Source organism: Salmo salar, chromosome ssa03, assembly GCF_905237065.1.
Source record: "Salmo salar chromosome ssa03, Ssal_v3.1, whole genome shotgun sequence".
NCBI lineage: Eukaryota > Metazoa > Chordata > Actinopteri > Salmoniformes > Salmonidae > Salmo > Salmo salar.
The window spans coordinates 53,576,158-53,600,452 of record NC_059444.1 but is presented as its reverse complement, the minus strand read 5'-3'; the positions used below and the strand labels follow the sequence as shown (position 1 = coordinate 53,600,452).

Genomic DNA, 24,295 nt, shown 5'->3' with positions numbered 1-24,295 from the left:
ACAAAATCTTATTTTCTTTGCTCCTACCCTGTATCAGAGACCTACTGTAAATGACAATGTTTTAATGCAAATGAACTCATGAAGAATATGAATAACACTTTAGTCAAATTGGAAACTCTTATTTACTTATTCATTTTGAGTGCATTTGAGCACTTTTCTATCTTTAAAAAACGAAGCGGACATGACGTAGGTGTTATGTTTACGTCAGCCAGTTAAAACATGTAATGGAAAAAAAATCGACAACACGGAAGTGTCAAAATGGCTCCAAGCGGACTGAAGGCTGTAGTCGGAGAGAGTAAGTTAAGAAATGTGTTAATTTTATATCTCTTTACTGTTCGACGGTCTGCGGTCGAAATAGTGACTTTTTGATACCATCACGTTTTTAGTTTGTTGTCACGAAAATTAATAACAGAAAACATCCAAACTGCCTGGCTAGCGATGCATAGCATTCGCCACTCAAGCAAGTTGCTTCCTAGTAATGCCTGGCCATGGGAGATAGCTAGCTGTCATTAGGCTATTTAAAATGTAAATATTAAATGTGACTGGGAAGAGTATGCCTCATCACTAGTAGTAGTATTTCAAGTTAATTCTAAAACTTGTTTTCCTGACTTTGTAAAAGTTTGGTCATACGCACGTCATTGAAAACAGGTGCTGGGCTAATGAACAGTACTAGTAAAGAACAAGAAGGCCCGCACACTATTAAAGATCCCAATTCACCGCTTTTTTTGACAACGTTTCGATCCGAAACGGATCTTCGTCAGGTCAAGCAAACGAACTGAGTGCACACGTAACAAAATATACACATCTCACCTCACGTGACCATTGCGGACATGACTCATGGTGGGTGCAAAAACAAATTGTTTATCTCTAATTTTATAACAATGAGATGGGTACATGTAGTAGTTCCAGAAAATAATATATATTTACAAAATGACCAAGTAGGTGACTTGGAAGGCAAGAAGAAATGGTCTGATATCAAACTCCTGGTTCAGACCTCTAAGAGACATTGTACACAAACGGTGGATCCAATACAATTATCTTCTCAATAATATATTATCAGTATCTCCCCCCTCCTAGGAGTCGTAACATGTTCGATGGCAATGTATCTCAAAGAGCTAATGTTGTTAAGAGCCACCACATTGTCTAGAACCGGTGGAATGTCAGACCTCGCCACCATTTGACTGATGTTGGGAGCGCGTCTGAAGACTACCCGCGGAGGTTCTTTAAACGTGTTTTCCAGTTGTGGATCACTGCTCAAGATGTACCACTATTTTTTTAATGATGTGATCGAACTGTTTACCAAGTGGGGAGTATTGAAGGAAGCATTGAATGCGTTGGTCAGGAGGGTGGGGAGGTTTAGGCGTGAGGCTGTTATCCTGGGTCATATATTTACAGTGTTCCCTTGTGTTTTGCTTACTTTATTATGGAAGCTATGATGGGAACAATAGGTCAAGTTGGGTGTAGCTAGTTGATTGTGGGCTGCCTTGTGATCAACCATACATGTGAAGGAAGACGATGTGTACCTACTACCTGTGTAAGTTTATGTTCCTTTGCCTTTTACGACCCAATTAGTTACTGTTTGACACTGGCTAACAAACGCCTTCTGAAAAAACATAGATCAATTGGGTCAACTTTAAGAGATCTCTGTCAAATATGGAACCAGGGAAAAAAAGAAAAAAAGATTCCAGAACCTAGACTACTGTTGTCTATTTCCAAATGTTTTGCCTCTTGCCAGCTGTCATTGTAAATAATAATTTGTTCTTAATTGACCCCCCCAGGTAAACTAAATATAAAATAAACGCGTCTACTCATTCTGAGTTGTTGGACACATTTCAATTTTGTTACTGTAATATTTCATACTTCCTCTTGTCTGTCTTTCCTCATCTCTTAAGAAATCCTGAATGGAGTTATCAAAAGTGTGAAGAAGGATGGAGAATGGAAGGTATTGTAAAAAAATGTTGAGCGTTGCTCTGAAAAGATCCAGGTCCAAAGACATAATGTCTAATGATCAATTGAATATGAATTGATAACGCCCATCTGTTTGTCCAGGTGCTCATTGTGGACCACATCAGCATGCGAATCCTGTCCTCCTGCTGCAAGATGTCAGATATCATGGCAGAGGGGGTGACTAGTAAGTGTTGGGATGGGATGGCCAGTGGGCTAGGCTACTTGTATTTGTCAATAACAATTTATTAGATCAAGGGGACACATCATTCTAAACTAGGTTCAGAGTAGACCTGGGTTCAAACAGTTTTTGTTTTCAAATACTTAAGCTGCGCTCAACAGAGCTTGTCTGATGCAATGGAACCAATAGTCCCAAAAGTACAAACCCAACCCCTCCCATCTGGCACTTGAGACAGGCTCAATTAAACGCTATTTAAAAGAAATAAATACTATTTGAACCCAGGTATGGGTCATAGTATGAGGAAGTGAGTGTCTGTGGAGGCGTTCTTCAGTTAGGATGTACAGTCACTAACTGATCTTCCTTTTCCTCCCCCAGTTGTGGAGGACATCAACAAGCGCAGGGAACCCATCTCCAGCCTGGAGGCCATTTATCTGATCTCTCCTTCAGAGAAGGTGAGAAGTGTGTTTCCCCTGCCGTTCCCCCTTTCACTATGTCATCAACTGCCATGTCCTGCTGTAAAGCAATCTTACACTCATCTTCCTCTTTTTCTCTCTCACCTGTGTGTGTGTGGATGTTCTCAGTCGGTTCGTGCTCTCATCAATGACTTCAAAGAGATTGCTTTCACCTACAAAGCGGCGCACATCTTCTTCACAGACAGTAAGACCATTTGTTATAAACCTTCAAAACTATACTCTTCCCTTGTCTGATACAAAAAAATGTGGTGTCCTTCTGGTCATGTCTCTCTTGAAAGGAGATTCTAAATCTAATTGAGATTAACCTCGCAAAATGACAAAAAGCATGAATATTTTGTTTAATAATACAAAATAACTGTTGGTTTTGTACCAATCACCTATCCTGCAGACTGCCCAGATGCTCTTTTTGCTGAGATTGGGAGGTCCAGAGTTGCCAGAGTCATCAAGACTCTGAAGGAGATCAATGTGGCTTTCCTGCCATACGAGTCCCAGGTGGGTACCTACCTACCTACCTACAGCACCTTCTTTGAACTTTGCTCAACTCTGGTCGAATGGCCAAATTGCCAAAAGTCTAATCTTGCCTCTCCCATTGAAAATAACACATTTCCTTGGTAGTTTGATCGCTCTTAGGAGTATCCAGTGAAAATACCCAGTAATTGTCGTCTCTCGCTCTCTCCCTCACGCCCTTCCTCTCCCTTCTCTATTGTAGGTATTTTCCCTGGACGATCCCAGCTCCCTGCACTCGTTCTACAGTCCAGTTGGAGAGGGGAATAAAGACAGAATGATGGAGACTCTGGCAGAGCAGATCGCCACCCTCTGTGACACCCTGAAGGAGTACCCTGCCATCCGCTACCGCAGGTACCTATACACACCATACCTTAACTTACAGACAGGTCTCATAAATACAGGCATGCAAGTGCTACCAGAGGTTTCAGTGGGAATTGGGTGTTCATCTGAGTAAATGGATACTTTTAGTCCTCCAATAGTGGACGACTTTAGCAACACCCCGACTGGATTGCGAATTGACACTTCAAAGCTCATCGCGCAGGTCTTGCATACAGAGCCTGTCTTCAATGGTCTTTTTGCACGTCTGTGCTAGTTCAGTCGCAAGTCACCCTCTCTCTCTCTCGTTCTCTCCCTCCCTCTACCGTAGCGGTCCTGAGGAGAATGCCAGACTGGCTGAGGAGGTGTATCAGCGTCTGAACGCCCATAAAGCAGACAACCCCAGCATGGGAGAGGTGAGGGGACACCAAGGCCTCACCACCTCTCACAATACACAACACTTCTTTACAGTACTAATAGTACCATGTCTGCTTGGCTCAAAATGACCGTTCACTCCCTGAAAATGCACTGCGTTGAATGACTTTTATCGGCAACCATCAAATGCTTTGTCTTTATGATACTAGGCTAATGATATGATTATTGAAGCATTTTGAAAGTGTTACCTCTATCGGAGTCTCTCATAGCTACTTCTACTTTCTCACTTGATTTCCTGTAAATTATATTTCACACTCTCTGCTGCTCGGCTACTTTTTCTCTCCTTTTCTGTCTTTCCTAGCTGGCATTTCCTTAAGCCTGTGTTGGACTTCTGAAGGCATGTATTCATTTGATATAATTTACCTTTCTGCTCTTATCTTCTCCATGGTGTCTCTGCCTCAGTACCCAGCACCGTAATACCATTTTCCCACTATCGTGCCAAACCGTACTGTGCTGGCTCGGATATGTGTTTTTCACAACAAAATATCCACTGTGGTGGGTGCATAAGCAGGCCAGCGCAGTACAGTGTGAAAAGGGTATTACAATACACATGGCATAGATATTTTCTTGTTATTGTGGTTGTACTTTTAGAAAAGAATTGAACGTGTGAAAGGCTGGGGGGGAAAAAACCTTCTGAATGTGGTCAAGTCTGATGGTGGCACTGACTAGGCGACTTGTTGGTAAAACCTGTTACCCAAAAGCATTCCTGACATTCTATTGTACAGCTAGAGGCAATACATTTGATCTAAAACAATATTCCCTATCTGCCAAAGCATTGAAGTGGTTAACTGGTAATTAAAAAGTGACAGTTCGAGGTATAATTTCTTGCCCTGACATGAGATGTCTAATGCGTTTTCAGGGTCCTGACAGGGCCAGGTCACAGCTGTTGATTGTGGACCGTGGCTTTGACCCCATCTCTCCCATTCTGCATGAGCTGACTTTCCAGGCCATGGTCTATGACCTTCTGGACATCAAACAGGACATCTACAAGTAGGCTTAGTTTGGCAACCTATTCCCAATATACTGCACTACTTTTGACCAAGGCCCATGATGACCATATGGAAAATGCTATACAGACACTCCTGACCTGCAAAACGATACTTAATTTTAGAATTGGTTAAGATTTAGCTTAAGGGTCAGTTTTACATTTTGGTTAGTCGTTTTACAGGTTAGGAGTATAACCTTTCTTCCACCATATTATTTATTATAATTTTTTTATGTAGTTATATATATATATATATATATATATATATCATACCATACCATACCATGAGTAGAATAAGGTATCTGTTATCCCTGTATAACGGTTGTTATTTTGTGTGTTCTAGTTGTCAAACGATCCCTGTGTTATTGTGTGTCGTAGATATCAGACGACTGGAATCGGGGATTCCAAGGAGAAGGAGGTTCTCCTGGACGAAGACGATGATCTGTGGGTCCAGCTGAGACACATGCACATAGCTGACGTCACCAAGTAAGACACGATCATTAAGATTACATACAACTAGTGTTTTTAACTAATCTAACCTCAACTAATAAGCGATGACATGATCCAGAGTTGATTTGAGGTAAGTTCAGTGTTGCATTCAGGAAGTGAATTGTAAAAATGAATATCATGAATTCTCTTTCTTGAATTGAACCCAACCCTGGGTTCAGATGTTGATGCTCTTTGTTCGTGTTCCAGGAAAGTGACGGAGCTGCTGCGTGTGTTCTGTGAGAGCAAGAGGATGTCCACTGATAAGGCCAATATCAAAGACCTGTCTCAGATGCTGAAGAAGATGCCACAGTACCAGAAGGAACTCAGCTTGGTGGGTGTTCCTTGTCTTTCCATCTAAAATCAGTTGATTGGTTGAGACTGGCATTCATGTCTCTCCAGTGATCATATACTGTCAGCCTAAATGTCATCACGTGTTCTATTCACATTTGGCAAAGACATGGGCCATGTTCCAATGTCCATACTAGCAAACAGTAGGATTTTTACCTGCTACGCTGAAAGCTTAGTGCAAGTTACTTTATCCTATTGTTCTCAGGAGTGAGCTGCACGTTAAAAAAAAAGGTGCATTTTACACTCAAGGGGCGTGAGCCTGATTTAATTGAAATGAATAGGAGCGTATTACCCTCTGCAAATGTTGCGCATCCGGTGTAGCAGGCCACTTATAATGCACGCCCAATACATTTTTTCATTCTACTGTGCCTTCAGAAAGTATTCACGCTCCTTGACTTTTTCCACATTTTTGTTGTGTTACAGCCTGAATTTAAAATGGATTATATTTAGATTTTTTTTGTCACTGGCCTACACACAATACAACAATGTCAAAGTGGAATTATGTTTTTTAGTAACTTTTACAAATGACTTAAAATGGAAAGCTGAAATGTCTTAAGTCAATAAGAATTCAACCCCTTGGTTATGGCAAGCCTAAATACATTCAGGAGTAAACATTTGCTTAAGTCACAAAATAAGTTGCATGGATTCACTGTGTGTAATGGTGTTTATCATGATTTTTGAGTGACTACCTCACACATACGATTATCTGTAAGGTCCCTCAGTCGAGCAGTGAATTTCAAACACAGATTCAACCACAAAGATAAGGGAAGTTATCCAATGCCTTGCATAAGAAGGGCCACCTATGGGTTAATAAAAATACAGACACTGAATATCCCTTTGAGCATGGTGGTTATTAATTACCCTTTGGATGGTTTAACAATATACCCAGTCACTACGAAAATACAGGCGTCCTTCCTAACTGACTTGCCGGAGAGGAAGGAAACTACTCAGGGATTTCACCATGGTACAGAGTTTAATGGCTGTTATAGGAAAACTAGGGATGGATCAACAACATTGTAGTTACTCCACTATACTAACCTAATTGACAGAGTAAAATGAAGGAAGCCTGTACAGAATAAAAATATTCCAAAACATGCATCCTGTTTGGAACAAGGCAATAAATTATTACTGCAAAAAAATTGGCAAACCAATTACCTTTTTGTCCTGAATACAAAGTGTTATGTTTGGGGAAAATCCAATGCAACACATTGAGTACCACTCTCTATATTTTCAGGCATAGTGGTGGCTGCATCATGTTATGGGTATTGTAATCTTTGTGTGTAACCTTTATTTAACTAGGCAAGTCAGTTAAGAACAAATTCTTATTAACAATGACTGCCTACTGGGGAACAGTGGGTTAACTGCCTTGTTTAGGGGCAGAACGCCAGATTTTTGCCGTGTCAGCTCGGGGATTCGATCCAGCAATCTTTCGGTTACTGGCCCAACGCTGTAACCACTAGGCTACCTGCCACCTCTCTTTAAGGACTGTGGAATTTTTCAGGATAAAAAAATTAATGGAATGGTGCTAAGCACAGCAGTGGCGGTTCTAGACCATTTCAATTGGGGGGGCCAAGCTGGGGCCAGTTGTACTGTTAGAGGGGCCAGTTACATTAGACATTGTTGTCATATTGTTTTCTTCACTGCATTGCAGGCATTAGCAGGCAAAAGACCATGTTCCGCGTTGCCACTGTCTAATAATGGATGTAAAAAAAGAACGATAGCAAAAATGTATGTAAACATTATTTCATACTCCACATTTAGGGGGGGCCACAAGGGGGTCCAAAATTGTTGTCACAGGGGCACTGCCCCCCCCCCAGAACCGCTAGTGAAGCACAGGCAAAATCCTAGAGGAAAAGCTGTTTCAGTCTGCTTTCCACCAGACACAGGTAGATGAATTCACCTTTCAGCAGAACAATAACCTAAATCACAAGTCCAAATCTACACAGGAGTTGCTTACCAAGAACACAGTGAATGTTCCTGAGTGGCCGAGTTACAGTTTTGACTTAAATCTACTTGAAAACCAATCAACAACCAATTTGACATGACTTAAAGAATTTAGAAAATAATGGGCAAATGTTGCACAATCCATGTGTGGAAAGCTCTTCGAGACTTACCCAGAAAGACTCACAGCTCTATAATCACTGCTAAAGGTGCTTCTACAAAGTATTGACTCACTCAGGGGTGTGAATGAGATACTGTATTTAATTTTCCCTCCAAAATTAAACAGTTCTTAAAAGCATTTTGATTGTGTCACTATGGGGTAGTGTGTGTAGATGGGTGAGAACTGCAATTTAATCCATTTTGAATTCAGGCTGTAGCAACAAAGTGGAGTATCATGATAGTGTGATGACATCAACTTTTAGAAGTTAATAAGTAATGTTTGTTTTGATTTGCAGTACTCCACTCACCTGCACCTGGCTGAGGCCTGCATGAAGAAATTCAAAGCCTCGGTGGACAAGCTGTGTGAGGTGGAACAGGTCAGTGTTGCTACAAAACACAAGTCCCAAATGGCACCCGATTCTCTATATAGTGCACTACTTTTGACCAAGACCCATAGGGATCTGATCAAAAGTAGTGCACTATATAGGGTGCCATCAAGCTCCCTACCTCTCTTATGAAACCATATGCTAATGACCTGGCAGGTACACTCATAATACACCCAGGAGCATGCTTCTGTTTCTCGGAAGTGTAAACACCCTGTTTTTATTCAACCGGCAAGACCCGTCAGATGAATCATCTCTTTTTCAAGAGTGACCTATAGCATTTTAATTACATTTTTATAGGTTTCTGTTCTGTGATTTTTCCCATCTTTCCTGACATCCTCTATCATTCTTTCTACACTGAAATGTTTATTTTCCCAAAGATATTGTTTTCCTTGTTTTTCTATATAATATAAAAACAAATATATTATCTTGAATAGTCACATCCCTGGATGTTAGCCTTAGGTGGTTAAACCACGAATGACTAGGTCACTATGATGCTGTTGTGTAATATATCTTAATATTTAGAACTATCTTATCATATAATAATGCTGTCCCACTCCCACCCACTCACCCCATCTAGCCTCCACTGGGGTGTTGACCTTCCCACGTTCCCATCTCTATTTCTACCTCTCTGTTTGAGTCTCTTAAAAGCTTTATAGGCTGCTTCATCCCAAATGGCACCGTATTCACTAGTGCACTATTTTTGACCAGGACACACAGGGCTCTTGTCAAAAGTAGTGCACTGTGCCTCCCGAGTGGCACGCTGGTCTAAGGCACTGCAGTGCTAGCTGTGCTGCTAGAGATTCTGGGTTCGAGTCCAGGCTCTGTTGCAGCCGGCCGCGACCGGGAGACCCATGGCGCACAATTGGCTCAGCGTCATCCGGGTTAGGGGAGGGTTTGGCCGGCAGGGATGTCCTTGTCCCATCGCCCATTAGCGACTCCTGTGGCGGGCCGGGCGCAGTGTGCTCTGACACGGTCAGCAGGTATACGGTGTTTCCTCCGACACATTGGTGCGGCTGGCTTACGGGTTAAGCGGACATTAAGCGGCTCTCAACCTTCGCCTCTCCCGAGTCCGTACGGGAGTTGCAGGGATGAGACAAGACTGCAACTACCAGTTAGATACCATGAAGAAGGGGTAAAAAAAGAAGAAAAGTTGTGCACTATATAGGGAATAGGGTGCAATTTGACACGCCACCATAGTGTGACGATGTCTGGCGTCCTAGTGGGCATCCACTTCACTAATGTTGTGTAAAGGGCTTGAGACGAGACATGTCGCACATCTCTATCAAGTGTCCCTCTCTGAACCTACAGTAATGCACAGGAAGCTGTTGTCATGTCATACTTAGTCTTTTAAAGACCATTAACGTTGCCAGGCTGTCATTACTACATCCATCCAGAAATCTTACACCATAAGACATCGTACATCTCAGACTAGAACCCCTTTCCCTTCCTGGTTCCCAGGACAGCCCCTACTTTCTCCCTCAACACATTTACCCCGTCCCAAATGGCACCAGAGTCCCGATTTTAGTGCATTACTAATAGTGTGCCATTTGGGACGCATGCATTGTTTTGATCTTAATGATTCTAATAGCGCCGCTCAGGTTTGTTTTCCTAGTCTTTAACATGGTAGGTTTAGTGGTGGATCATTTGAGACGTACCCAGCATGTCCAGGAGTGATGTAATCCGGGTCTGATTGTGGGACTAGGATCTGCAGTGTTTATGCACTGATGTGTGACTGATGCAGATTGGGGGGGTGGGGACCTAGAGAATGATGCCTTTGAGTGGTGTTGTCGATTTGTTGTTTTCCCCCATATGTTTCCCAGGACCTGGCCATGGGGACTGACGTAGATGGGGAACCCCTGAAGGATGCCATGAAGAGCATCGTCCCGGTACTCCTCAACACCGACATCGACCCCTACGACAAGATCCGCATCATACTGCTCTATGTCTTCCACAAGAAGAAGGGTAGGTCAACAGAATGGCGCTGGCTGCGTGATCCCAAATGTGTCTGCTTTCTGTCAATGCATGGTCAAGATACACACAGCAGGTACAGCAATATGAGCGTTTGTAATATGATGCGACACAGCTACTCTCCACCCGACTGCTATTGAAATGAAATTATAGCTTTCCTGAGCAGCTCTATAAGATCAATTGACTTGATCAAATTTTTTTGGGTGTGTGTGTGTGTGTGTGTGTGTGTATATGTTTGTGGATGTTGGCCTGAGGAGCAGATGGTGGTCTTTTTAAGTTGAGCGCTTGGCTCTACTCTGTAAATAATGATGGTCTCTCTAAGGATATACGATGTGGTTACTGTTGATCCTCGGGGGATGACAACACGCTAGCTAAGGAAGCAGTTTTGATTAGGCTAACTTGATGAGTCGTCACTCATTACGTTCTCCAGCTCTACTCTGTGTAACGGTGGTCTCCTCACACACAGGCATTGGCGAGGAGAACCTGACCAAGTTAATCCAGCATGCCAACGTGCAGGCAAACAGCAACATCATCACCAACCTACAGCACCTGGGCTGCCCCGTCATCGCTGGGGTCAGTAGGGCTCTGTTTCTCCGGTCTGTCCGTCTCTCTCCCGCTCTCTCATGTTTCTGGGCTGAACAAATGCCTCTTTTTACAGTGAAGCCTTTTTTCCCCTTGTTATATTTTGAAAAATGTGAAACGTTGTGTTTCAGGCTCTCAATGCTGGGAAAACACTGCCTGAGAAGAAAGAGCGCAAGGAGAGCACGTACCAGCTCTCCCGATGGACACCCACCATCAAAGACGTGATGGAGGTATGGAGGAGAAGGATAGACGGTGTGGTTTGAGGATTTCACGGGTCCAAAAAGTTGGATCTGCTTTGAAATGGGCCTGGGGCTTTCCCACCCAGACCCGATATGCGTATATATATATTTATTTATTTATTTATATATATTTTTTGTATGTATGTATATATGAGAGAGACCCTTTCGCGAACTGACCCGGGACAACTAGACCCGTTCCATATAGACTTGGTCGGCTCCAGGTCCGATCCGAGTGCAGGAAGCAGCAGAAAAGTACATTTTTAAGATACTTTATTAACCAGAGCTGATAAAGCATGAGAGAGAGGTGCTACTCTAGCAGGGACTGTGCTGTTTGTGTGCTGTGAGAGTGAGGGAGGAACACCAAGCAGACTCGTGCTATTTATTTTATTTGTATTTTATTTAACTAGGCAAGTCAGTTAAGAAAACATTCTTATTTACAATGACGGCCTAGGAACAGTGGGTTAACTGCCTTGTTCAGGGGCAGAACGACAGATTTTTACCTTGTCAGCTCGGGGATTCGATCTAGAAAACTTTCGGTTACTGGCCCAACGCTCGAACCACTAGGCTTCCAGCAGCCCCATATACCCGTGACAATAATATCAGATAAGACCCGTGACATTTTTTAAAATTCTGGATCGGGTCTCAGGTATTTGGGTACAGGTGGATCTGTCAACAGCTGACTGACAACAGGACGGTTGGGCATTAGTGCAGTTGAGTCCGTTTCGGCGGTAACGTGTACTCTAAACAAAGTAATTAAACTTTGTTGCTCCTTGTTGAAAGGAGCAACAAAAACACCCCCCACAATGCAGCAGCACACATAGAAATAGAATGAATAGAAGTGACTTGGAACCTATAACCCTGGCAATTTGACTGGTAAACTCATGGGTACACTCGCAATGGCTTCCTGATATAGACCCAGTCGGTATCAGATAGAGAGGCACGACCCTGCCCATCTGTGGGGAAGACAACCTGTGATTACCCCAGTGGCTCACAGCAAAAACTTGACCTTTTTCAACCACAATTTCCTTGTTTTTGTCAATTACAAAACTACATTTTAAGAAAAGTACATGTATAAAAATTACTTTTCAACATTGCCTGCTCTCTGGCCTTCTCACGACTTAGAAAAACGTAAGGCTTCCCAGATCCCCCTTTTTTGTCATGACGATGCTAGCTAGCAGCCACTTGAGTGAGTGCTACCTACCAACCGGAACATTAAGCTAGCCAAGACCAACAACACAAACAAACGGACTATACGAGTAGTGAGTAGAGTTCCAAACGGACTGTACTAAACAAGTTAAATGTCTTACCTGTGATGATGTTTTCCACACACATAGTTCCGTGTAGTCTACTTGGACACTGCCCCCTCCACATTTCTCACTCTCCCACACCGAATAGCCTGAAGCCACAGGGCTCTTCTCACAGGCTCTGTTTCCCTACGTGGGAGCACTGCAAACCATAGGTCAGGATTTTTGACCTGGCCACATGTACATTGAACAATACATCAGCTTTTCTGCATGTTTTGTTGTTTCTGTATAACAAAAAAATCTATGATGAAGTTGCTTCTTTTACAATGTGGATCAACAGGAAATACTGTTGGTTTTCCCCAACTTGTGGGCGTGGTCGAGAGGAATTCCTTATTACATGAATACCGACTGGGACTATTGTGAGGCATTTGACTAGCCAATTACTGTCATCCAAAAATTCCAAGTCTGACCAACCATGTCTGTCTAATTTTCCAGAATGCCATAGAGGACAAGCTGGACAGGAAGCAGTGGCCATTCATCTCTGAGCCTGCCCCCATCAACACCATGCAGACGACTGTCAGGTGTGTATACTGTATACGTCACGGGGGTGCAGCCGTTCCGGGGACAGAGGAGCCGGTCCGAGGACAGAGAAGGGGCATGGCCTTATCGGAGGCAGATGGATAACCAGGGTCACATACATTAACACTTTAATCTCAGTTGTAATCTTTAAAATAGAGCTTTGGTGTACTTAAGTGGGCTGGAGAGGTGAAAAGTTAGTTGACCAAGCTGCCATTAGACAGCCTGTGAATAATCTACTTGGAGTTATTTTAGTTTTCATTTGTTGATATAGCTTGTTCATGTTGAACAGTGCATTCGGCAAGTATTCAGACCCCTTGACTTTTTCCACATTTTGTTACGTTACAGCCTTAATCTAATATGTATTTTTTTTTTACCTTTATTTAAGTAGGCATGTCAGTTAAGAAGAAATTTGTATTTTCAATGATGGCCTAGGAACAGTGGGTTAACTGCCTTGTTTAGGGGCAGAACGACAGATTTTTACCTTGTTAGCTCGGGGATTTGGTCTTGCAACCTTTCGGTTACTAGTCCAACGCTCTAACCACTAGGCTACCTGCCGCCCCAATATTATCAAAACAATTTCCTCATCAATCTACACACAAATACCTCATAAGGACAAAGCGAAAAACAGGTTTTTAGAAATGTTTTCTAATTTATATATATTTTTTTAAATAATTATTTACGTAAGTATTACTATGAGACTCGAAATTGAGCTCAGGTGCACCCTGTTTCCATTGATCATCCTTGAGATGTTTGTACAACTTGATTGGAGTCCACCTGTGGTAAATTCGACTGATTGGACATGATATGGAAATACACAGTGCATGTCAGAGGAAAAACCAAGCCATGAAGTTGAAGGAATTGTCCATAGAGCTCCGAGACAGGATCTGGGGAAGCGTACCAAAAATAATCTGCAGCATTGAAGGCCCCCAAGAGCACAGTGGCCTCCATCATTCTCAAATGGAAGAAGTTTGGAACCACCAAGACTCTTCCTAGAGCTGGCCACGTGGCCAAACTGCGCAACAGAGCTCCAGAGTTCCTCTATGGAGATGGGAGAACCTTCCAAAAGGACAACCATCTCTGCAGCACTCCACCAATCAGGTCTGTATGGTAGAGTGGCCAGACGGAAGCTCCTCAGTAAAAGGCACATGACAGCCCGCTTGGAGTTTGCCAAAAGGCACCTTAAGGACACAGACCAAAAGAAACAAGATTCTCTGGTCTGATGAAAGCAAGATTGAACTCTTTGGCCTGAATGCCAAGTGTCACGTCTGGAGGAAACCTGGCACCATCCCGAAGGTGAAGCGTGGTGGCAGCATCATGCTGTGGGGATGTTTTTCAGTGGCAGGGACTGGGAGACTAGTCAGGATCGAGGGAAAGATGAGCAAAGAACAGAGAGATTGTTGATGTAAACCTGCTCCAGAGCACTCAGGACCTCAGACTGGGGCTACGGTTCACTTTCCAACAGGACAACACTAAGCACACTGCCAAGACAACGTAGGAGTGGCTTCGGGACCAGTCTCTGAATGTGCTTGAGTGGCCCAGCCAGAGTCCAGACTTGAACCCGATCAAACATCTCTGGATACTTGTGTAAATATGATATTTCAGTTTTTTTTTTATACATTTGCTAACATTTCTAAATTGTTTTTGCTTTATCCTTATATGGTATGTGTGTGTGTGTGTGTGTGTGTGTGTGTGGAAATAACAATTTCATCCATTTTAGAATAAGGCTGTAACGTAAAAAAATTTGGAAAAGTCATGGAGTCTGAATACTTTCCGAATGCACTGTATAAAAGCTCATCTGAAGGCACTTCCGGGCTTGGTAATCTGTGTGTTTACTCATTAATGGACACAATGCAGTGGTGACCCAAATGGCACCTTATTCCCTATATAGTGCACTACTTTTGACCAAAGCCCTATGAGCCCTGGTTGAAAGTTGTGCGCCATATAGAGAATAGGGTGCCATTTGGGACGTACACAGATTTCCTCGTTCAGAGCAAAGCTCTTTTTGAGGGCAGGGTTTAAATTCTTGATAAAATCTTTTATATACACACACACACACACACACACACACACACACACACACACACACGTATCATCATGTCTGCGTCCTAAATGGCACACTATTTCCTTTTATGGTGTACTAGTTTGGACCAGGGCCCATGGGGTATTGGTCAAAAGTAGAACACTATGTAAAATGGGGTCCCATTTGGGACGCAACCATGGAGAAATATGATATATAACAAGGACATCAACAGCTTAATGGAATACAAACGTGTTCACATCTGGTGATGTAACTTTAAACATGTCAACATCCGGCAGCTGTTTTTTTTTAGCTTTATAACTATATCCCCTGTGCTTTTGTTCTCGTCCCACTGATGTTGTGTGTTAGCCTACAGTACCAGACACATACTCATTCTACATTGTAGAATAATAGTGAAGACATAAACTATGAAATGACACATATGGAATCATGACAGCTTGATGACAGCTTTGCACACTCTTGGCATTCTCTCAACCAACTTCACCTGGAATGCTTTTCCAACACTCTTGAAGGAGTTCCCACATATGCTGAGCACTTGTTGCGGTCCAACTCATCCCAAACCATCTCAATTGGGTTGAGGTCGGGTGATTGTGAAGGCCAGGTTCATCACTCTCCTCATTGGTCAAATACCCCTTACACAGCCTGGAGATGTGTTGGGTCATTGTCCTGTTGAAAAACAAATGATAGTCCCTCTAAGTGCAAACCAGATGGGATGGTGTATTGCTGCAGAATGCTGTGGTTGCCATACTGGTTAAGTGTGTCTTGAATTCTAAATAAATCACTGACAGTGTCACCAGCAAAGCACCATCACACCTCCTCCATGCTTCACAGTGGGAACCACACTTGCGGAGATCATCCGTTCACCTACTCTGCATCTCACAAAGACACGGAGGTTGGAACCAAAAATCTGAAATATAGACTCATCAGACCAAAGGACAGATTTCCACTGGTCTAATGTCCGTTGCTCGTGTTTCTTGGCCAAAGCAAGTCTCTTCTTATTAGTGGTGTCCTTTAGTAGTGGTTTCTTCGCAACAATTCAACCATGAAGGCCTGATTCACGCAGTCTCCTCTGAACAGTTGATGTTGAGATGTCTGTTACTTGAACTGTCTGTTACTTGAACTACTTGAACTTATTTGGGCTGCCATTTCTGAGGCTGGTAACGCTAATTAACTTATCCTCTGCAGCAGAGGTAACTCTGGGTCTTCCTTTCCTGTGGCTGTCCTCACGAGAGCCAGTTCCATCATAGTGCTTGATGGTTTCTGCGACTGCACTTGAAGAAATTGTAAAAGTATTTGAAATTTTCCAGATTGACTGACCCATGTCTTCAAGTAATGAGGGACTGTCGTTTCTCTTTGCTTATTTGAGCTGTTCTTGCCATAATATGGACTTGGTCTTTTACCAAATAGGGCTGTCTTCTGTATACCACCCCCATCTTGTCACAACACGACTAATTGGCTTAAACGCATGAAGAAGGAAAGAAATTCTACAAATGAACTTTTAACAAGGCACACCTGTTAATGAAATGCATTCCAGGTGACTACCTCATTAAGCTGGTTGAGAGAATGCCAAGAGTGTGCAAAGTTTTCATCAAGGCAAATGGTGGCTACTTTGAAGAATCTCTAATATAAAAATATATAGCACTTTTTTTGGTTACTGCATGATTCCATACGTGTTATATCATGGTTTTGATGTTTTCACTATTATTCTACAATGTAGAAAATAGTAAAAATAAATGAAAAACCCTTGAATGAGAAGGTGTCTGGTACTGTATATGTCGATCATATTTAATATATCCTCATCGCACCCCTGCATCTTGGATTGTTCACATAGTACATCTACATAGCCCCTCGTTGATTATCCCATACATATAATAGACTTAGAATAACTTTATTTTTGGGTTATAATATACTATGTTCTTTTTAATTCTGTGCATTAACCAATCATATTATCTTGAGGCTTTACACCACCCACGGTATCTATTATATAATCAAAAAATATAGTGTGACAATTTCCACCATGACCATGTATTGATTTAAGATCCATAATTGTTGGTAATGGATATATAATTATGATCGTTGGATGACTACATAATTACTAATGTACAGTACATCACAGGAGGCTGGTGAGTGGAGTGAATGTAATTTTATCAAACACATTAAAAACAATGTGTTTGATATCGTTCCATGTATCCCGTTTGAGCCGTTTACTATGAACCCATCCTCTCCATTTAAAGTGCCACCAGCCACCACTGATGTACATGTTTTATTTTACCGCTGCAAATAATTTCTACATAATTAGAAATGTACATGTTTTATTATGTTTGTATCATACTGTAGCAGTGCGCGGTTCGGACAATGGCACAAGAACAAGTCTCCAACGGAGTATCGTTCCGGCCCTCGGCTCATCATCTTCATGATCGGCGGTGTGTCCCACTCCGAGATGCGCTCCGCCTACGAGGTCACTCGAGCTACTGACGGAAAATGGGAGGTCCTGATTGGTAAGGAACACAATAGTTGGGCTGAAACTTAGTGTACTCTTTTTTTTTTATTTTTTTATTTTTTTTTAATCTTTTTTAAAATATTTTATTTAACCTTCTCTTTAACCAGGCAAGCCAGTTGAATTTTTATTTTATTTACAAGGACGACACACCATGTATCCTCGTTTGGAATTCCCCTGCTGGTGGCGCGAAAGATCATACAGTGCCTTCAGAAAGTATTCGCACCCCTTGACTTATTCCACATTTTGTTGTGTTACAGCCTGACTAGATTACATGGATTTTTTTTCTCTCTGGACACAATACCCCATAATGACGAGGTGAAAACCATGTTTTCAGACATTTTTGCAAATGTATTGAAAATGAAATGTATAGAAATATCTAATTTACGTAAGTATTCACACCTCTGAGTCAATACTTTGAAGAAGCACCTTACACCTCTGGGTAAGTCTCTAAGCGCTTTCTATACCTGGATTGTGCAACATTTGTCCACTTATTCTTTCAAAATTCTTTCAGCTCTGTCAAATTGGTTGTTGATCATTGCTCAACAACCATTTTCAGGTCTTGCCATAGATTTTCAAGTAGATTTAAGTCAAAACTGTAACTCGGCCACTCAAGAACATTCACTGTCTTGGTAAACAACTCCAGTGAAGATTATGCCTTGTGTTTTAGGTTATTGTCCTGCTGTCAAGTTGAAACAGACTGAACCAGGTTTTACACCAGGATTTTGCCTCCTGTTAGCTCCATTCTGCTTCTTTTTATTCTGAGAAGCACCCCAGTCCTGAACTATTGCAAGCAATACCCATAATATGATGCAGCCACAACTATGCTTTGAAAATATGGAGAGTGGTACTCCGTAATGTGTTGTATTGGATTTTCCCCAAACAACACTATATTCAAGACAAAAAGTGAATTGCTTTGCCACATTTTATGCAGCATTACTTTAGTGCTTCGTTGTAAACAGGATGCATGATTTGCAATATTTGTATTCTGTACATGCTTCCTCCTTTTCAGTCTGTCAGTTAGGTTAGTATTTTGGAGCAACTATACTGAACCAAAATATAAACGCAACATGTAAAGTGTTGGTCCCATATTTCATGAGTTGAAATAAAAGATCCCAGAAATGTTCCATATGCACAAATAGCTTAGTTCGCTTACATTTTGTGCACAATTTTTTTTACATCCCTGTTAGTGAGCATTTCACCTTTGCCAAGATAATCCATCCACCTGACAGGTGTGGTAAATCAAGAAGCTGATTGAACAGCATGATCATTACACAGGAGCGCCTTGTGCTTGGAACAATAACATGCCACTATAATGTGTAGTTTTGTCACAACACAATGCCACAGATGTCTCAAGTTTTGAAGGAGCGTGCAGTTAGCATGCTGACTGCAGGAATGTCCACCAGAGCTGTTGCTATATAATTTAATGTTAATTTCTCTACCGTAAGCCGTCTACAACGTAGTTTTAGAGAATTTGTCAGTACGTCCAACCTGCCTCACAACCGCAGACCATGTGTAACCACGCCAGGACCTCCACATCCGGCTTCTTTACCTGCATTATTGTCTCAGACCAGCCACCCGGACAGCTGATGAAACTGATGAGTATTTCTGTCTCTAATACAGCCCTTTGTGGGGAAATCTCATTCTGATTGGCTGGGCCTGGCTCCTCAGTGCGCCCAAGCCCAGTCATGATTTCCTTATATGAACTGTATCTTAGTGAAATCTTTGAAATTGTTTCATGTTGCCTTTTTATTTTTAATCAGTATACAATATAGTTGATCCGTCCTCAGTTTTATCCTATCACAGCAATTTAAACTCTAACTTTTTTAAAGTTACCATTGACCTCATGGTGGAATTCCTGAGCGGTTTCCTTCCTCTGCGGAAACTGAGTTAGGAAGGATGCCTGTATCTTTGTAGTGACTGGGTGTATTGATACACCATCCAAAGTGTTACTAATAACTTGACCATGCTCAAAGGGATATTATTCAATGTCTGCTTTTTTTTTTTTTTTACCAATAGGTGCCTTTCTTTGCAATGCATTGGAAAACTTCCCTGGTCTTTGTGGTTGAATCTGTGTTTGAAATTCACTGCTCGACTGAGGGACCTTACAATTATCTGTATGTGTAGGGTACAGAGATGTTGTCTTTCAAAAATCATGTTAAACACTTATTGCACACAGTGAGTCCATGCAACTTTATTATGTGACTTGTTCAGCACATTTTTACTCAAGAACTTATTTAGGCTTGCCATAACAAAGGGGTTGAATACTTGACTCAACACATTTCAGCTTAAATGTTTTTATTCATTTTTAAGCATTTCAAAAAACAATTCCACTTTGACATTATGGAGTATCGTGTGTGTGTGTGTGTGTGTGTGTAGGCCAGTGACGACAAATCTCAAAATTCAGGCTGTAACACAACGAAATGTGGGAAAAGTCAATACTTTCTGAAGGCACTGTATATCCCCCAGCATGTTTTTTTTTCATGTCCGGTAAATGCGCCGCTGAAACTCTGTCACGGGTGTCGTTGGGTAGAGATGACCAAAACGCAGCGGGAATGTGGATGCTCATCTTGAATATTTATTAAACACAGAGAGCACGGAAAAAATAACAAAACGAAGAATGACAAAAGACAGTTTAAAAGGCTATACTCACAACAGCAGTGCTAAAGACAACTACCCACAAAATCCCCAGGTGAAAACAAGCATCTAATATGACTCCCAATCAGGAACAACGATGTACAGCTGTTCCTGATCGGGAGCCACACAAACCACACAGAAATAGACAGACTAGAAAACCATAGAAAACCAACACTAGAACATATACTCAAACCCCAGACTACATAAACCAAACACCCTTTTAATAATACACACAACCCCAATCATACAAAACAAATACCCTTCTGTCACGTCCTGACCAAATTATAATACAATTACTCCCTCTGCTGGTCAGGACGTGACAGTCTCTCTCTCCTTACATTTTCATAATGAATCTTCACCATGAATGTAAACGTCTTTTGGTTACAAAAAAGCGCTATATAATTAGTATTCATTTTCCTGTGTTGTCGTTTCCCCTCTCTATAGGTTCGTCTCACATTGTCACTCCCACCAGCTTCCTAAATGACCTGAAGAAGCTGGACCTGGTTTAAACTCCTAAAAGCTAGATATAACCCTCCCTTCTCTCCTCGGGCCTGGAAGGGAGCTGGTCTGAGTCTGCTGGGAGAATGTCTCTGAACACAAACCTGGATACAAATTGCGTTTGTTTTGAGTGTTTTGATTAAGACTGCCGGGAGTGCCAGATCAGTAGGGTTTGCACTTTTTAGGACTATTTCAGTGGTTCTATTGGGTTTGACAAGTTCAATTTAGCACGGTTAAAAATAAATACAAATACTATTTGGACCCAGGTCTGCTGTTAACGGAGGGGTTCATCATGAGATGCTTGTGTACTCGTCTGTTGCAGGGTTTGAGACGACTAAAAGAAAGTGCCTTTTTTAAGATGTAGTCATTAAAGGATAGTGTCTTATGATTTTCAATATTTTATTGAATTTCTTATTTGAATTATGCTTGAATTAAAACCAATGATGTACATACGTATTAATGTAAGGCTGTGATGGACATCTTTTGCTCTGAATATTTAATTAAAACAGCCCTTATATTATGAAGATTGTTTGAATCTGTGTCTTCTACTGTAATTGAGTTACAAATATGGGCTGCATATCAACATTCTAAAGTGGCGTCCTCACTGCTGATGAACGAAAGGATATAAAGAGCAGTGGCCTCTTTAGACTATTGAGATGTAACCTGTGTTGGGACCATTTAAATACTTGTGTGCCTTTCCCGAGTTACATTTGTTTTCATCTGTCTGAGTGTCTTTACTACTGTAGTGTCTTTCTCTGAAATCATGCACTTTCATAATAATATAGGTTTTATAAGGGAAGGGATGAAGTGTGGTTGTTTGGGCTTTTGATGTCTTTGTATTTTAGTCCAAATTATGAATAAACAAAATGCATACATTTTACTCTTTGTCATATGTTCTAGCTGCCAAGAGAATCCCTGGTGTTGAAGCCAGGAGAAATCAACATAGTACTAGTCTGGGTACCGGGTGCAGATTAAGTCTGGAAAAAAACTTTCAGTTGAGATTATTTTTAGTCCAGGACTAGGCATAATCTGTGTCCGGGAAACCGTCCCTATTTTGATTGTATACATGACATTCTAATGTCCATTTCTATGGCAATCAAGCATGTGTTATATGTTGTAGCATGCATTTTAATTTCTATGGCTTTCACAATCGATGCTGAAGGTCTTTGTTTAATATAATTGCTATTGACAACCAGCCTGTTTAGGATTGGAGACCTTATGGCACTGACCTTAATTACTTATGCATGCTTATCCTCACTTCTTAATACTGCATTACGTCTCAGTCTGAATGGCAAATACTTGTCCCACTTAAAAAATAAATGTGTTTTAATATGTATAGACTTTGAGCATAAACACCACATAGATGCTTCACAAGTCATTTATAGCGTTTCATATTAGATAATGTTGATATGACAGACCGCTACATCTGGTGTTACATCTGGCATTTGCTGTGGTCCTCTGTAGCTCAGCTGGTAGAGCATGGTGCTTTCAATGCCAGGAGAGTGGGTTTGATTCCCAGGATCACCCGTCTGTAAGATGCACGACTGTAAGTCACTGGATAAAAGCGTCTGCTAAACGGCATATATATCAACACCCAGGGTCATCGGCTTGACGACCAGCCTTATAAAAGTCTTATGAATGCTTCAGTAAGCCTTACAAATTAGGTGTAGTTTGAAGTGGGACCTAAATAGTCCCCCCATATACTGTATGTTCTTTATCAATGGCTGAAATGACACCGGTATCTGGTTCTGAGTGAAGCATCTATGCAGGCTTATAAAGGCTTCATTAAACAGTAAAAGTAATGTTTTGTTCAAGGTGGGACTCAAATATGGTATATGTTATTTAATAATGACTGGAATTATTGGTTAAGATAATTTAGTATGACACTGAAAACAAGACAAGTCTGTGACCTGCAGTCAGCCTCTGTACAGACGATCTAACCCACTCCACTACTATACCCTCAGGTCAGTACTGTACTAACCTAACGTAGCAGGCGTTAAAGAAAAGCCCTTGAGGGTTTTCAGGGGGAAAGGAAGCTAGGTTGAAGATGCTTTATCCCTGAAAACTGGATGTTTCTGGGTTCTTATGACACCACTAAGGGTGGTGCTGTACCGAAATTGCAGATATACAGACAAACAGCTGCCAGTAGTGCTTTCTATTCATCTTGGAAAAGTTGGTATTGATTTTTCTGTCGTATCTCCCTCCCCTCTTTCTCTCTCTCTCTCTACCACTCTCAATTTATCTCTCGCTCCCTCTCTCTCGCTCTCTGTCTTTCTGACAGGACAAGATGCTGACCGGTTCTTTAACCTGTTGTCCAACACCCAGGGTCATCGGCTTGACGACCAGCGAGTGACCCTTCCCTTGTTGCCAGGGATACATGGGTCTTCTGCTGGTCATCAGGATGGGGTGAAGACAAAGGCTGGACCTGAACCAGCTGTCACACCCCAGGTAGGCCCTATTCTGACTTCCAAATCAACCCCAAGCCCAGTGTTTTTCTACCCAAAAGGGAGCACATTTTAGCCCCTACTTCCAAGGGGTAGGAGGGGGACAAGGGGAGCAGGTAGCTGACTATTGGTGGCTATTCAGCAGCCTGATGGTCTAGGGGTAGAAGCTATTGGCCAGTCTGTTCGTTTTAACCATGATAATCCTGTGATGGAAGCGGGGAGAACAGGCCGTGGCTCGGGTGGCTGAGGTCCCTGATGATCTTTTTGGCCTTCCTGAGACACCTGGTTGTCACGCTCTGACCTAGGAGAGCTGTGTTTTCTCTGTTTAGCTAGGCCAGGGTGTGATAGGTGGGTGGGCATTCTATGTTTTGTGTTCTATGTTTTGGCCGGGTATGGTTTCCAATCAGAGGCAGGTGTCTATCGTTGTCTCTGATTGGAAGACATACTTAGGCAGCCTGTTTTTCCTTTGTTTTTTGTGGGTAGTTTTTTTCCGCTTAGTCGTAATTACCTGACGGAACTGTCTGCTGTCATTTTTGTTTAATTTGTAAAGTGTTCATTCTTCTTCATTAAACTCAAGGTGAACATATTCCACGCTGCACCTTGGTCTACTCACTTTGACGCCTGTGACACTGGTGTTGTAGGTGTCATGGAGGGCAGGCAGTGTGCACCCATTGGTGCGTTCAGTCGAGCATACCACCCTCTGTAGTGCCTTTCGGTCAGTGGCGGTGGAGTTGCCGTACCAGGCTGTGATGCAGGCCGACAGTTTGCTCTCGATGGTGACCCTGTAGAACACTGTGAGAACCCTCGGGGACAGGCCACATTTCCTCAGCCTTCTAAGGTTAAAGAATCGCTGTCGTGCCTTCACCACGGTGTGGTTTGGCCATTCAGCTCCTTGGAGATGTGTACGCTGAGGAACTTGAAGTTTTTGACCGTCTCCACAGCGTCCCGTTGATGAGGATGGGGACGTGCGCAGCCTGGTTGCTCTTGAAGTCCACAATCAGCTCCTTTGCTTGCTGACGTTGAGGGAGAGGTTGTTTACCTGGCAACCTCCTGCCTGTAGGCCGTCTCGTCTTTGTTGGTAATAAGCCCTACTACTGTCCTGTCGTCAATGAACTTGATGATGGAGTCGGAACTATGTAAGGCCACGCAGTCGTGGGTATACAGGGAGTACAGGAGGGGACTGAGGACGACTCTTGTGGGGCCCCCGTGTTGAGGATCAGTGTGGAGGAGGTCATCTTGTCTCCCTTTACCACCTGGGGTCGTCCCGTCAAGAAGTCCAGGACCCAGTTGCATAGGAAGTTCAGTCCCGGAGCTGTGAGCATTGTGGTGAGCTTAGATGGCGCTATGGTATGCATTCCTCTTGTCCAGGAGGGTGAGGGCAGTGTGCAGTGCAATGGTGATTGTGT

At 42.3% G+C, this 24,295-nt stretch overlaps 1 protein-coding gene across 2 annotated transcripts; it reads left to right on the top strand.

The window, feature by feature from the left end:
• Nucleotides 1–196: 196 nt before the first annotated feature.
• Nucleotides 197–21,325, top strand: stxbp2 (syntaxin binding protein 2). 2 transcript variants are annotated; one of them, XM_045714938.1, is made up of 18 exons: nucleotides 197–295; nucleotides 1,893–1,942; nucleotides 2,050–2,131; nucleotides 2,501–2,577; nucleotides 2,707–2,782; nucleotides 2,987–3,090; nucleotides 3,308–3,456; nucleotides 3,752–3,836; nucleotides 4,715–4,845; nucleotides 5,219–5,326; nucleotides 5,537–5,660; nucleotides 8,074–8,154; nucleotides 9,984–10,125; nucleotides 10,598–10,704; nucleotides 10,845–10,943; nucleotides 12,692–12,777; nucleotides 17,154–17,311; nucleotides 20,392–21,325. In XM_045714938.1, exons 1-18 carry the CDS (start codon nucleotides 259–261, stop codon nucleotides 20,454–20,456), a joined length of 1,761 nt encoding a protein of 586 aa, XP_045570894.1. In that variant the 5' UTR covers nucleotides 197–258; the 3' UTR covers nucleotides 20,457–21,325. The 2 variants fall into 2 exon arrangements, with proteins under 2 accessions (XP_045570894.1, XP_014048189.1); XM_014192714.2 differs by having other exon boundaries at nucleotides 17,151–17,311.
• Nucleotides 21,326–24,295: the final 2,970 nt, after the last annotated feature.